The sequence below is a fragment of the Malania oleifera genome, chromosome 13 (genome assembly GCF_029873635.1).
Source record: "Malania oleifera isolate guangnan ecotype guangnan chromosome 13, ASM2987363v1, whole genome shotgun sequence".
Classification (NCBI taxonomy): Eukaryota; Viridiplantae; Streptophyta; class Magnoliopsida; order Santalales; family Ximeniaceae; genus Malania; species Malania oleifera.
In genome coordinates, this window is record NC_080429.1 from 38507571 (window position 1) to 38523980 (window position 16410).

Consider the following 16410-nt stretch of genomic DNA (forward strand, 5'->3'; position numbering starts at 1 on the left):
TGCTATGTACTAAATAAAGTTCTAATTAGACCATCACTTAATAAGACTCCTTACGAGTTATGGAATGGTCATAGACCAAACATATCATATTTTCATGTTTTTGACTGTAAGTGTTTTGTGCTTAGAGACAATGAGCATTTAGGAAAATTCGATGTAAAATTTGATGAAGGTGTCTTCCTAGGGTATGCCTTAGATAGTAAAGTCTATATAATATATAATAAACGAACATTGACGGTCATAGAATCTATTCATGTAGTGTTTGATGAGACAAATCCCTTCTCCAAAAGAATTGATGAAGATGAACCTGAATTAAACAAGGAACTAAAAGAACTATCAATTGAGAATGATTCAGAAAATAAAAATAAACTTAGAGAACCATCCATTGAAATTGAAGAAACTACAACTGAGGTAAATGCACCACCTAGAGAATGGAAATACATAAAGAATCATCCCATAGATCAAATAATAGGAGAACCATTACGTGGAGTAGCCACTCGCTCCTCTCTTAGGAACATGGTTAGTCATTTTGCATTTTTATCATAAGAGGAACCTAGGAATGTGAGTGAAGCTATAGAGGATGAATCTTGGGTGCTATCTATGTAAGAGGAATTAAATCAATTTGAAAGAAATAGAGTATGGACTTTAGTTCTCAGACCAGAGGATAAGTCAATCATAGGGACCAAATGGATATATAAGAATAAGAAAGATGAAAATGGAATAGTTGTGAGAAATAAAGCTAGATTAGTAGCTCAGGGATATAACCAAGAAGAAGGTATAGATTTTGAAGAAACATTTGCCCCTGTAGCTAGGATGGAAACCATGCGAATGTTATTAGCATACGCAGCTTTTAAGGATTTCAAGCTATATCAAATGGACGTGAAAAGCGCATTTTTAAATGGCTACATAAATGAGGAAGTGTATGTAGAACAACCCCTAGGGTTTGAAAACCATAAGAATTCAGATCATGTTTATAAACTAACAAAGGCCTTGTACGGTTTAAAGCAAGCTCCTAGAGCTTGGTATGAAAGGCTAAGCGGATTTCTATTGGAAAATGGATTTATAAAAGGAAAGATAGATACAACCCTGTTCATAAAGGCTAAGAAAGATGATATTCTCCTAGTGCAAGTATATGTAGATGACATCATCTTTGGCGCTACTGATAAAGAATTGTGTAATGAATTTGTCAATACAATGCAAAATGAATTTGAGATGAGCATGATGGGTGAACTAAATTTCTTCCTAGGACTTCAGATTAAACAAGCAAATCATGGAATATTCATAAATCAATCAAAGTATATTAGAGACCTACTCAAAAAGTTTAACATGGAAGACAAAAAAATACTAGGTACACCTATGAGCACTTCATTGAAATTAGATAAAGATGAACAAGGTATACCAGTAGATGTCAAACTATATCGTGGAATGATAGGTAGCTTGTTATACCTGACTGCCAGTAGACCAGATATAATGTTTAGCGTATGTTTGTGTGCAAGATTTCAGTCTGCTCCAAAAGAGTCTCATTTGCTAGCTGTTAAATGTATTCTTAGATATTTGATAGGAACCGTGGACATTGGGTTATGGTATCCTAAGCACACATCATTTGAGATTCTTAGTTATTCAGATGCTGATTATGCGGGTAGTAAAGTGGATAGGTAGAGCACTAGTGGTACTTGTCACTTTTTAGGACACTCCTTGGTCTCTTAGTTTTCCAAGAAACAAAATTCAGTCACTCTTTCCACAGCTGAAGCTGAATACATAGTGGCAGGTAGTTGTTGTGCTCAAACGCTTTACATGAAGCAACAACTGAAGGATTTTGGATTAAGCTATGAAACAATTCCCATAAGATGTGATAATACGAGTGCAATAAATATCTCAAATAATCTCATATTACATTCACGAACTAAGCGCATAGAAATACGACATCACTTTCTTCATGACTATGTACAACAAGGGGATGTAAGACTTGAGTTTGTATGCACGGATGAACAATGGGCCGATATATTCACGAAACCACTTGCGGAGGATAGATTTATACAAATTAGACGTGAATTAGGTCTCATGCATAGTCGAGAGGTTGCTTAAAATCATGTTAAATGATATAATTCAGGGGGAGCAACATCTTTTACGACTTAATCATTTGAAAGTGCATATTATTAATATTTGGTATCAATATTTGGATACATTCAAAACCTTAAGATCTCTAAGGGGAGAAGAACATAAGGTTGCATCTACTCATGCTTTATTTGTTTACACCTTTTTGTTGATGTCAAAAGGGGGAGAAAATCTGTAAAAGCAAAAATTATAAAATGGAAGCAAAGAGTCTTGGTAAAACTAATTTGCAAAGGGTGAAACTAATTTGCAAAGGGTGAGATATTCAAAGGAAGAAATCTAGCATATTACATTCATTATGAACATATTTCATATTTCATTTGGATTTAGGCTAAACACTGTGTATGAACATGTGTATATTGTCATTCATTGAATATTTGATGCATTAATTGAGGGGGAGCCTTGTTAGGCGTAACCCATTATCTATATTTTTGCTCGTGCATTTGTCATCATCAAAAAGGGGGAGATTGTTGACTCTACGAGTCCAATCTTGTTTTGATAATGACAAATCACTTGATATTTTATCTGTGCATTGAGTTTGTGAACAGGACTTAAACTAAGCATGCACGGAAAGTCAACAAATCTTAACAAGATCCATGGAACTCAAAGAGTACGGGAATCAAGATCCAAGTCGGCTGAACCTCGTAAAATCGCGTTTGTCTTCTCTCTTCCTTTTACTCTTTATTTTCCGCGTTATATTTAAATTGAGTATATTGCATGCATAGATAGGATTGCCACACACATACATAATTGAGCAACAAGAAGTAGTTGGCAAATTGATAAGAAGTGTGTAAAAGGAAACTAGGTGGCTTAATTTTTTTTATATCCAATTCACCCCCCCCCCCCCTTTCTCTTGGGATTACACCTTAATCAACAAGTGACATTTTGTTGTGGGATATATGGTTTTCAGGGTGTTAAGTGGAGAACCCTGTGGGTGTAAGACCCGTTTCAATAGGGGGGATTTTAGTAGAAATCAGGTAAGGGAAATATGCTATGCTAGGTAGTTCTAAAATGATTTCCAGAATGAAATGTATATTTTTATCAGGTTATTATTCACAACAGGACATTATACAGTTTATTAATTATGAATATTATGTATTAAATTATTGTGTGGCTTGAGAATATGAAAATAGTACAAAAGTATATTTTACAGTATTTTCAAGGTATGTTTTACAGAATATACAGTCAGTGGATATGTTTTATAATAATTACAAAATACCATGATTATACAGTTTCAGTACCATGACTTACATATTACAGTTCAGTTCAGAAATACAGTTGACACAGTTACAGTTTATTTCATTGTCATGGTTAATATAATTATTTTAGAATCATGGTAAATCAGATAGTTGTATATAAAAATGTATTATATAGTATCAGACCCTGTTGGACCATATAGTTTACAGAGCACGGTACCGTAGCTACAGATATTCAGTTCAGAGTGCAACCACCCATTCAGATAATACGTGGTAGTAGGTCGATCATGCCCAAACGTGGACAGACTCTCCATCAGATATGGGTTGAGGAGTGGTCGATCTGACTGAGGGAGTATAGTGATTTACCCTAGTCGGCCAGTCAGGGTAGATCCCGCCTATGAGTCGCACAATCCTGTCATTAGGGGTTAAATCATGACACACAGTTATCCACGGGGAAGTTTTCAGTTATTACTATGTTTATACAGATTTACAGAGAGAGAGAGAGAGAGAGAGAGAGAATATATATATATATATATATATGTATATTAGAAGTATTTTGAGTAGAAACCTAAAGTACAGATATGATAAGCAACAGGGAAAAGGTGATAGTTTATATTATTGGTATTGTATTTACAGATTCAGTGATACATGATTATATAGTAAGAGATTTTCACAGTATTGTAACTCAATTGCCACACACTAGCAATAGCATATTTCGTCTTACTGAGCATTGGCTCATCCCATTACTTTAACATTTTTCAGGTGATCCAGGTAGGCGAGCAGACCAGGCTCGCAGATAAAGGGGCCTTAATACTGCCTTGATAGTAGAGTGAGTATTTTGGGAGTATTTTTGTATAGCCCTAACCAATTGAGGGTATTTTTGGGTAGCAGTCATATAAGTATATTTTGAGAAACCTTTTAGCACTCTGGTATTGTACATAATTACATATGGATATGTTTATTTGATTTCTGCTTCTCGCTGCTTAAGTTGATGGTTGGCTCTAATTCAGTTTGGTATCAAAGCATTATAAATTTCATAGTATAAAAAAATAATAATACAGTTAAATAGCAGGTCGTTACATTAAATTCTCCCTAGTCAACCGAACTAAGCACCACGGTTGACTGAACCACCAAGATGGTCGATCGACCTTCTTAAGTTGCTTGGATTTTACCAAGGTTAAAACGCTGTTATTTTTATTAACCTCATTTAAAATTTTCTAAAAATGACAAATATGTCCCCAATGGTCATAATTTTGCCTATGCCTATATATACAAGCTCATTTGCAAAATTAACATATGATTAGCACTTAGATTATCTTGAAAATCCTTTGAAATTTTAAGTGCCTATTTTTCACATACAAACCCAATACACTTTCCTATTGTGATTCCTTTGATAAACCAAGTTTATTGAGAGTGTTATTGAATGATCTTGAGTAGCTACACTTGCTCAAAAACTCTCTTTACTTGAGATTGATTGTTTGATTTTGTTGGAGAGTTTTAGCTAAGGTTTTTCCCCGTTATAATCTATACTCTCTGTGTGGGAAAACCTTATAGCTAGTGGGTCTTTGCATCACCATTGCAACTAAGCTTGTATTTTGATTGTGCAAAAACACTTTTACAAGCATACTTTTCAAATGTCTCTTGAGCTATATTTTTAGAAAATCATTTGTGAGATATTTTGAACACTCTTGTTACAAATCTTTGAACTCTTGCTATGATTTATCAATATTGATACTTGGTTTTAAAGATAGAATAATTGTACACTCTTTGTGGTTATTGCATAATGATGGTTGTAAGAGTGTAGTTGGACACTATTGCACAGAGCTTATAGTTCTTATCTATTTGAGGTGCATTGATTTGTGCTTGTGCGTAGTGGTACATATCTGGTTATGTAAGAAGCATTTGGTTGTATATAAATTTTTATATCTTTTGTATTCAAGGCGTGGACCTGAAGAGGGAGACTTGCCCTAGTAAAAGTCTCGAATTGGCTTAGACCCGATTAGAAAAGTTAGGTGCACCATTTTGGTAAGGTGTCGTTGTACATTGAGATCAGCCCCGATAATTGACCTGGTTATAACCGATGCTACTCCACCCATTAAGTGAGCATTAGTGGAATCCTCGGGCGTGCGAGTTAGAGGCAGGGACGTAGGCAGTATTGGTCGAATCCCGATAACATATCGTGCATGTACTTTATATTTCCGCAATTTATTTTCTGCACTTTCATTCTCAGCACATGTATGTATTATGTTTATTTCATTATATGTTGTACATGTGTTAATTGGGTTTATGAGTTTATCGAAAGACTCTAGGTTTATGTAATACTGCTGCTGGTTAAATTGAACCTAGGAGAAGAATTTTAAATACCCAATTCACCCCTCCCCCCCTTTTGAGAATACACCAATTCCAACATATGCTAAAAACCAAAAGCTTCTAATGCATGTGTTCTATAAAGTCACATGGGTTTGGCATTGAAATGATATGCATCCTTAGACAAAATCCAAGTCCAAAAATACAAAGACCTTGCTAATATATTCTTGAAGCAATATCAGCTCAATGCAAATGTAGCACTCAACTATTCTAGTACACAACATGGAGGAATATGCATAAAAGTGGAAGGAAGTGACTGCATACCCACCTCTTATAGACACAGAAGTTGTGTCCACATTTATAGGGCTTTAAAGGGCATATACTTAGACAAGTTAATCCCCCACAATATGTCTAGCTTTACAACTATTATGGCTATCGAAGAGAAAATTAAGTTTTGCGACTAAGAGTTTTACATTTATCAATTTCATATTTATTCATAAGTTTTTTTGCATATTTAGATTGGCTTATTAAAATTCCATCATTATGTTGCTTAATTTGTTGACCAAAAAAATAATTCAACAATCCTATTGAGATCATTTCAAATTTATTTTTAATTAAACCAAAGAATTATTCACATAGTAGAACATACATAGCATCAATTATTATATTAAAAACAAATAACCATACTACTAAAATCTCGCTATTCTTAGTTTTATATATAATGTTTTATCAACATTCACTCAAAACAAATTAATTTTGCATCAAGAAAATGCTCAATCTTTCATACTATACTTTAGGAGCTTTTTTAGCCTATACAAAGCTTTATTCAAATTGTAAACATAATTAGGATAAACATAACACTCAAATTTTGGAAGTTATGGGACAAAGTTCTTTAATACAACTATTTGAAAAGGCTATGTTATGTAAGACAATGTGGGTATTAGTGACAGCATAGTCATCATTAAAGAGTCAGTAGTCATGACCAAATCATCATCACTAATAAGCCATTCATGGGAGACCACTTTCTCGTTGTCAATAGTCCCAACAATGACAACAATAATGTTATTGTTTTGAATGGTGGATGTCACCATCCATCTCCCTCTTGTTTCCCATGGTGGATGTCACCATCCAAATACTTGCCCCTTCTCCCTCTTCTTCCCATGCATGTGAATCCATTATTATTATCAGACAAACTCACTTGCTCCTCCCACAACAATATAAAGGGGATCACCTAATTGAAATGATCAAAGAGAGAGAATGAAAAGTGCAGAGTGCAAAATACAAAATGCAGAATATAAAGCTTGCAAAAAATAAAGAAGAAAGAAACGGAAAAGAAAAGAGAAAGTAAAATATTTTATAAGGTAAGAAGATGAAATATTTGTACAAAAATCAAATATATTTTATAATTCCTCTTAAAATAATAGATTTCAAATCTTATTTGTCCATGAAATAAGTATAAACCAAACCACGTAAACCCGGTCTCACTTTTCTTTATTATTTATTTTTATTTTATTTTGCTTGTATTCATTACTTTCTGATTATCCACATTTATCTATTTCTATATTATTTTATAACAATTATCACTATATATGTTCTCTATAGCAACAACTTTTTTATGTCATTACTAAACGCTTTACCACGAACCCAACAACTACTTAAGTTGTCACTAGTTTTTAACGATGACAACAATCAATCTCTATTGTATTCATAAAAATTCAACCAAAAGAAGTATTCATACAAACATGCATCATTAAGCTAGTGATGCGGACATTGGTCCCAATCAAAAAACCTAAGTGTGATGTTGCATAAATCATTGTGTAAAGATCTAGGCTTCGTCATATTTCCTGAAGAACAACCATTCCAAGTTGGTGCACAAACAAGATGCATCTGCACATTGCCATCTCTTGTCAAGTACAACAAAAAGGAATTGTATGCCAATGCAGTTAGTGTTGATTGCCAAGGTAATTAAGCAACGCAGCCCAAAGGAATCATCACGAAACTTTTATTGGCTTCTCCCCTGCTACCTCTGCATACCATGACTTCCATGCTTCCTTATAATGAACAAAAAGATCTCTCAAAGCTGCATTAACAAACAAGTAAACATAAAAAATAAAAATAACAATAAAAACTTACAATCACCTAATCCAAGTCTTTTAGCAACTGACCAATGAACTTTTGGCAATTCATTTGCAAAATTAACATATTTGCTCAAAATAACTTACTCTGTCCAACGAATCTAACCCCAAAATTGAATGCAAAGTGAAATTACTAGTCAATTGGCAGCAAACTTGTTAAAATCAAGGTCCCATAAAAGAACATTGGAGAGATCAGCAAGACCATATCAAGAATAGTAAGATTTTAATAACATAAAATAAATATAAAATGCTTTGGTTGTTATTTTCCACAAATTTAAAATTAATAACTAAAAATTGTCCAATACCAATTCAATACTAGGAAAATAACAAGTAGCTCATGTGGTAGAGCCCCCATGTACAGAGACCAAATGTTTAAATTGTTTCATACCTAACTCAATCAAGCTGACATAATTAAAAAGTGAACAATTATTTTTTTTAAAAAAATTAACTTTTAACACAAATTAGTTAATAAACTTACAACAGAAAGGTGTTTGTGTGTGTGTGTGTGTGTAATCAATTAAAAACACCTAACAAGCACCTAACTGTCAAGCTAGCTTACTAACATGAGTGTTAACATTTTTAGGCCACTATTAAGGAAGAAATTAATTGATATCATAAAGGATGAATTCATCAAGCTCATTATAAATCATCATCAGCATCATCATTATTATTTTCCAATACATTAGTTTCAATATCAACAGATATTCTTAACCTAGTGTTTGAAGTTCAAACCACTTGAACAGAACCTAAAAATAAATTTGAGTCCATAATTTTGTAAATATTAGATAAAACCATATCACTTCCTAAATTTGTCCATCACTTGAACAAGTTATACCTGATAAATAGGAAGCATATAGCATAAGTAATTTAGAAAAAAAAAAAAACTTAGAAACATAATGCACGTAGGATCTACATTCCTAGCAAAATACTAGTTTGATCCTAATCCAATCTCATCAATTTGCAATTCTATAAAACATCATGATCATTTAAGTAGGACCAGATTACGATCCACTTGACTCAAACTGATATTTTAACAACCATAACTAAGAATGATGTGCTTATTTAACACATCAATATGAAATAAAAAACCAATTATAAATAATAATAAAAAACAAGCAACTTATGAAAATATCATTTTACCTTATGTATTCTTCAAGCATAATTTAAAAGGCTTGGCTATTACTCTCCTGAAGGACTCTATAGATTAATCATGGTTTACAAGCCAAACAACAAATAGAAACTAAGAAAAAGAAACAAGACAAGCAAAACAGCACATGATGTACTCATGTAGGGACAAAACAATGAATTTTGTGAGGAAATGGATGCATCTCAACACTTGACATTGATAAGAGAGCAGACTATCTCACCCTCTTCCAGATTCTCTTTACAAAATCTAACATGTTACTACCTTGCTATGGAGACCATAAAACAATTCAAGTCAATGTGCAATAGGCAAGGTGTACAAAATAGAAGTCGCAAGGGTGTGTGGCAATACATGAGTGAGAGCTGGTGCCCACTACAATCGTGGGGATATCAATGAGCGTATGCATGTGAATTGAGTTTGTTTAAATTGTCAGTCTAAGTGTAAGGTGTTGGGCAAAAAAATTGTTTTCATAAGTTAAGAGAGTTAATTGTTGTAACCAACCACCTCCAACTCCTATAAAGTGGTTTCAAAGCCAGCAATCACAAACCATGCAAAGATCATGGTACAGGGATTGTAAAGTTAATTGTTCTAGGACCAGTCTTACTTATTTAAGTGCAGTGCACATCAAATAACAATGATAGATATGGCAACCTCAGCAAGAAGCATACAGAAACTCAACCATAATAATTATAACAATTGAAGTATTCCCATACAACTTTACTCACTCAAACAAAACTTATGAGAGATCATTGGTGGTAGCCAGACTACAACACCAACTGATGTTGTAGAATTAAAGAAATTAAACCTACAAAGCATCATGCAGATTGATGCAAAAACAAAAGGAGATGAACTATTACAACACATCAAGGATGCAAAAATGCCCAAGGATGCAAATGACAACCTATTAACACTATTTTCAAGAACAAATAATGCAAACATCCCTTTGTTTGAGAATGAGCTTCTATTGGTCTCACAACAATATGTGAAAAAGTTTCAAAGGTAGAACCAAAAAATTAAAATTTTTAGGACTAGACTTGAGGAGAATTATTATTCACAGCCTTAGGCAATAAAACATGTAATGGCTTCATCACTGCCACCCATGGATGGTGGTAAAGAACAAACTCTAACAGTTAGCCGATCAAGAGGCTTTAGACAAACAAATGTCTAAAGACTCAATCTAGGACAAGGAAAGGCTCTTTTTAATAAGAAAGACTTTAAGGAAATGATAGAGTAACTACGACAATAAATGTTGAACAAATCAAGAAGGATGCAAGACCTACAAAAAATACCAAATAAGAGGATCTCTCAACAAGGAGCTCAACAAAACCAAAAGAGAAAAGAAAATGAAGACTATAAATATTAATGGTAGAACCAATGGTATAGCTGCAACAAAAGAGGACACTTTGCTTGTTGGCATAAACAAGCAAAAGGGGAATACTGTAACATTCATCCAAAGAAAGACAATGAAGGATGAGATCTCAAAGCATCCCTTACAATACTAGAAGACAAGTCTGATGATGAGTATATAACTTCTTGCATAACCTAACCAAAAGAAAAATCAACACTTATTATGATAAATGATTAATTAATGCAAGGTAAGGCTGCATACCATTGTGGTCCACCCCTTCCTCGAACCCCGCATACGCAAGTGCTTTGTGCACCGGGCTGCCCTTTTTTATTATTAATTAATTATAATAGTAATTAAATATCTAATCACATGAACGGAGGAAAAAAAATTAGAAAATATCTCAAAATATAAAAAGGGCAAGTAGTGACTAGCAACTCCAAACTACCAATAATTTATATTAGCAAGAGAAATTGTACCAAGAATCAACCCACAAATGCAATTGCAAAAAGTGTTGTATGTTCCTACAATGGAGAAAATATTGCTGTGTGAATGAGTGGGTGCCACATTGCAGTTGTGGGGATAACAATATGTAGATGTGCTTTGAGTTTATGCACAAGTTTCTTATTGTGAATCCAAGTGTAAGATCCTACGCACTTAATTTGTTTTCATAAATTAATAGAGTTAATTTTTTTTCTATATTCACCACCTCGGATTCCCAATAGACCTATGACTCCAAACACTTTAAAAATTTTTTCCTAAACACTTCTAGATCCATAATCAATGAGACATAGGATATCCATTTTCTTTTCTTAAAACCTCAAGGAGCTATCAGCTGCCAAAGTCTGCTGATGGATTGAAATGCATTAGACAATATTCCCAAGCCATCTTTAGAGGTTGGCTCATTCGACAGCAATGAACTACAGTAGTCAATTACATGACTGCATTTTAATTCTTAAGCATTAACATCACATTTGATTTGCACAATAGAATAGGGTATTAATGGAATGAAATGAAAATTTGATTAGAGAGAATCAAGAAATCAGGTGATAAATTAAATTCCATTTTTTCCAAATCTATCCTATTATTATGTATCAAACATATAACAAATAATACCTTGATTGTGGTATTGAGGGCAATAAGTATTGGAAAGAGTTTCCCAATCATGAACACGTTTCACATTGTTATTTTCAGAAGCATCAACTTTGGGTTCACTGATGGGAGCAAATGGGCCAAACTCATAATTCTTCAAACTCAGTTTAGAATCCTCCTCAAAATTGCTTCTACTAGTCTCGTTGTCCAAAATCTCCTGTTTCATTTGCACTTCCTGTTGCATCTTCAAATTCTGGCATAAGTTTCCATCAATTGAAGAATCCAACTTGTTCCTTTTAAAATTGGCATTAGTAATCTCAGTTCCAAAAACCCTTTTCTTGTTCTCTTTAAGCTCTAATGCCTCATTAGAATGGCATTTAAATTTATCCGGCATCCCCAACCACCTGAAAGCAGGCTTCCTTGTCTCTGAATGATGGGTCTGCAGATCATGCATTTTAAAATCTTAATTGAACTGAAATTATTGGCAGAGATAAATTCATTTTTAAGGGGTTTCCTACTTCAGCTAATGGTGCTTTACCTTCTCAATGAGACTCATGGAGGACAACACATTTGCAATATCATATAGCCGCCGAACCTTTGCTGCATAATAAAATTATGACGAGCATATTAGTAAACAATACACCCTCGTGTCTGTAAGCAAACAGAAATGAACAATGGTGTGAAGATGTATTACTTCTGGTTGTTGATAAGCTGTGGGCATCCCCAAGCAGTATCTTTGCAGCTTCTTCCAGAGAGATCAAATCCACCTAAAGAGTATGTCAAACCAATCATAACCATAAATAAAAACATGGAGAATATAATAACAGTGGAAGAAAGAATAATCTGTAATTTTCACTTACATTTGAGCATATGAAGAGCTTGACAAAATTCTGAGTAAGTAGTCCTAGAGATTTTTCCCTTCGGTTGTCTGCCAAGAAACGATCAACTTATTTTTGATTTCCATGTGTCATGAATGTTGCTAGTTTAATTTTCAATTTCCATATGTTATAATGTCACCATCTGTATCATGGTAATCTGGTAGATAATGATTTTCCAGAAAAATTTAGCATATGTAGGACTTTAACCTCCCTTGGATTTGGAAAAAAGACTAAACCTCTCCTAAAGCTTCAAAATTAATCAAACCTCTCCTAAAGTTTGAGAAAAAAGATGCAGAAATTTCCTAGATTTTTCAAGAATTCCATTAACTTCTCTTAACATTAAATTCTTGGGACGCTTACACTGCTCCTAAGGTTGACTGTAAGTTAACAAAGAGGATGTAAGTGTCTCCAAAATCAAAAACAAAGGAGATTCATGTCTTATTGCTAAACCTCAAGAAAGATTCAAAAATTTTGAAATCCTAGAAAGGTCCACATCTAACCTGTTATTATTTATTTAGATGCGTAAGCCTTTTACAGCATGCGTTAGCTGTCTGCAAGTCAATTGCTTGCAGAATCAAGCAAGTCAGCCATCAGCCAACTTGAATAACTCAGAAGAAGGTCTTGAACGCCTATAAAAAGGCACCACTACAATGTATTCAAAAATGCTATTAAGAATAGCCTCTTATACATGGTATTCCATTCAGTCCTCTGTTTTTTTTGTAATCATCTGCCTCCATGTTTGATTTCTAGCTTCATAATGTTAATCCTACTATACACGCCCAACAGAATTATTACCAAAGCAAATATATGAGGATTTTGTGCAAGCCTTGTGGGCTACATAAATGCAATATTTGTGTGTGGAGGCATTTAGCTAACAGCCGAACAAGACTAAGGTTTTAAAACAAGGCACCAGATTTGGACGACGTTGAGGATTTAGGAGGGCAGCTATGGTTCGATTTTTCCTCTTGACTTGAATTGTTGAGACTATATATTATTTCCTCTTCTTCGTCATCTGAAACCTGGGTTTTGACCAAAATATGTAAATATTTGATATTAAATGAGTGCATCCGGAAGAGAGAGAGAGAGAGAGAGAGAGAGAGAGAGAGAGAGAGAGGGGGGGGGGAGGGCGATGATTATTGAAAGACTTGCCAAATTACCTTTGAACAGTTGTTGCCATCAAATGAATTAAAATTCTCCCTCAAACCCTCTTCCTACAACACCAAGATAGAAAATATTACTTTAAAACACATCAACCCTCGATTTTATTTTGAGCTTAAAAGATAACATTGAAAAATTAATTGCCTTCAAATCCTCAAGAGCCCTAGGGATTGCTTCAAACCCTTTCCAAGAGTACTGGTTTTTCGCCTTCCTCGCAAGAACCTAGACAGATTTACAGTTTAAAAATTAAAATAGTCCTCTACTACAGAGGATGATATTACGACACAGGGATCAAGAGTCTCACTCCAACACTTTCAAGCACATTAACGATATCGTAGATCCGCCGCCTCTCGACTCCTGCAATCTCTAAACTATTAGACACTTCTCAATCCTCAACAGACTCGGCCCACACACTCAAAACCAGATCAAAACCTAATCGGCTTGCAGCATCATCGAGCCCAATCGACTCCACGCCTTCTCGATCATACAAGCTCAAGAAACTGCGGAAAGAAAAAAAAAATACCAAAACACCAATTAAAACTCAGGAATTGAGAAAATTTGCAAAAATAAATAACCGGAGAGTACTTCGTGCACAAGAGTCCTAGAGACTTCTGTTTCCGGCTGTAGGTGTAATGCCTAGATCCAGCTTCCGGTCTGGTAGAGCCAGATGATGTCATTCTGCCTCAGATCTAACGAACAAAAAGCTTCGGATATTTACTTTTTCCTGAAAAATCTTCTTCAATCGATATACCCGGCGCAGAAAATCCTCCTTCCTCCGAGATCCCCTCCGCGGACAACAGATTGGCTGTTGCTAAGCAGCAGTTGCAGACAGGGGGAGAGAGATAGAGAGAGAAAGAGATGGAGGGAAAAGGAACTTAGAGAGAGAAAGAGAGAGTGAGGGAGGAAGAGGAGGCTTGAGTGCCGACCGTTAATAAGGGTTACAAGGGAAAGAAAAAAAGGTTGACTTTTGGCGGGTCTGGGATTTCAAAACGAGAAGGTCTTCTTCCCATGTGGGAGAATTTTTGGAGGGCTTTTGGATTGGAGGGATGATTTTAAAAAAGTTTAAACCAGCGGGAATTTGAATTTGTATTGCCCCGGACGCGCCGGGGACTTCTGTTTCCGGATATGCCCTCGGGAAGTGCACTGAACCAGGGGGAATAGTTGGTAATTTCACTCCTTTTTTTGAGGGCATCATTTTTTTTTATTTTTTTATTCTTTATTTTTGCTATGCACGTTCCTTGTTGAACTTTCTTTTATATGATAAAAGAATATATATATATATATTTTTTTTTTATTTTTTTATTTTTTTTTTAAGATTTTAAAATATGACTTTTTTTGAGATATTAATGTTTTTCGTCTTAAAAAGTAATATTAAACCTTACAATTAATTTGACGGCAAAGTGGGTGCTTGATAGAATAATTAAATTTTATGGTGAATGTAATATGAGTTTTAATTTGGTGAATATATCGCCAAAATTATTTACCTTTTTATTTGCGTGAAAAGATTATTTGCTGCTTTTGCAAAAGCAATAATTATTTTTTTGACACAGTAAAATTATATTTTAATTACTTTTGTTTTACATTTGCATCGTGTTCGCATTCTGCCTTCTCATTTTTTTTATCAGCCCGATTTCTTTAGATAAAATATTATCACTAGACAATAAATATTATTAAATTAATTATTATATTTTCCAAAATACAAGTGAAATGTTTCTATCTCTACCATTAATTAAGCAAAGCATTTTAATCATCTTCAATTATCTTTCTAAAAATACCCTCAATTTACAAGTCATCTTGTAATTACAACAAATTACAAATTATGGGTATACATAAGTAATCAATAAAATATTTTTATTTTAAAATTGAAAATTCTTTTTGACTTCTCGCTATCTTTTTAACCCTCCATTATCCCCTACAAATGAAAATATTAAAAAATAAAGCTCACATTTAAAATTAAATTAAATACTTTAAATTTCAACAAATTAAAAATTATGGGCATATAGGTAAATTCATGAATTATTTTATTTAAATTTCTTTAAAAAAATAATTTCCCTATATTTTTTAACTTCTCAAGCACCCCCCTAAATTAAAAAATTTGAAAAATAAATTTATATTTTAAAGTTCAATAAATATTTTTAAATTTTCATAATTCCTTAATGACAATAAATTTTTAAAAATCAGACACACATGCAGAGCGTGTCTGCAACTAGGATACATAAAAGAAAACAAAAAGAATAAAAATATTGGAACTCCTCTCGTATAAATCAAAAAAAAGCTATCGATACATCTTTTGATGAACGATTTAATAATCAATGGTGAATTTGTGCAATAGGGTGGCTATAATCTATAGATATTAAAGCTTTTATTATTTTTTTTTATCTAAATTATGTGGCTCACTAATTTCGACTTCAATTTATATTTTTATGTTAAGTTTTATGCAAAATGTTTGTTGAATTCATACATTCGCTACTAAAAATGCGTTAGATTTTTTTATTTTTTTATTTATTTATTAATGAGAAGTTCATGTTAGAACACTACTATATAATAAGAGATAACCCTTTTTTATTTTATTTTTTCAATATTTCATGATTCAAACAAAGGCCTTAATATAAAATATTAGAACTTTAAATTCTTTATCGTTGAAAAATGCAAATTGAATATATTTTAATTTTTAATCATAAAAGGAGGAGAGAGAGAGAGAGAGAGGAAATGGAGGGTGCGGAGGAGGCTAATAACTGCCATTTGGAAAAGGACTAAGTTGACTTTTAGCGAGTTTAATATTTCAAAGCGACAAGGCTATTTTTTAGGGTTTCAAAAGATTAAATAAATGGAATTTAAATTTAGATACTTAGAAAACTAATTTTTATTTTTAGTTTTAATTTTTTTAAAATTACAAAAAAGTTAATCTATTTATTTGTGTAAATTATGAATTAAGCATAATTAAAAGTTTTGACACTTTTGCTCATGGAAATAGTTTTTATTTTATTCTTAATTTTTGAAATAATTATAAAAAAGGCATCTTATTTTTAAATTTTTAAATTTATAT

General features: G+C 33.2%; 1 protein-coding gene across 1 annotated transcript; it reads right to left on the reverse strand.

The window, feature by feature from the left end:
* Positions 1-7267: 7267 nt before the first annotated feature.
* On the reverse strand, positions 7268-14277 carry LOC131145609 (E2F transcription factor-like E2FE). The gene is made up of 11 exons (XM_058094783.1): positions 13950-14277; positions 13797-13864; positions 13669-13721; positions 13509-13586; positions 13364-13417; positions 13117-13225; positions 12189-12256; positions 12023-12095; positions 11867-11928; positions 11353-11767; positions 7268-7692 (listed from the first exon to the last, which is right to left on the reverse strand). Exons 1-11 carry the CDS (start codon positions 14039-14041, stop codon positions 7604-7606), a joined length of 1161 nt encoding a protein of 386 aa, XP_057950766.1. The 5' UTR covers positions 14042-14277; the 3' UTR covers positions 7268-7603.
* Positions 14278-16410: the final 2133 nt, after the last annotated feature.

What these genes read in the sequence shown, in the direction of transcription:
- LOC131145609 (XM_058094783.1), bottom strand. Translation starts at nt 14,041, where the DNA reads ATGACATCATCTGGCTCTACCAGACCGGAAGCTGGATCTAGGCATTAC. An exon ending in GGGCTCTTGAGGATTTGAAG is followed by an intron (nt 13,418 to 13,508) that starts GCAATTAATTTT and finishes TTGGTGTTGTAG; the next exon opens with GAAGAGGGTTTGAGGGAGAA. An exon ending in CCATGAGTCTCATTGAGAAG is followed by an intron (nt 11,768 to 11,866) that starts GTAAAGCACCAT and finishes CATGATCTGCAG; the next exon opens with ACCCATCATTCAGAGACAAG.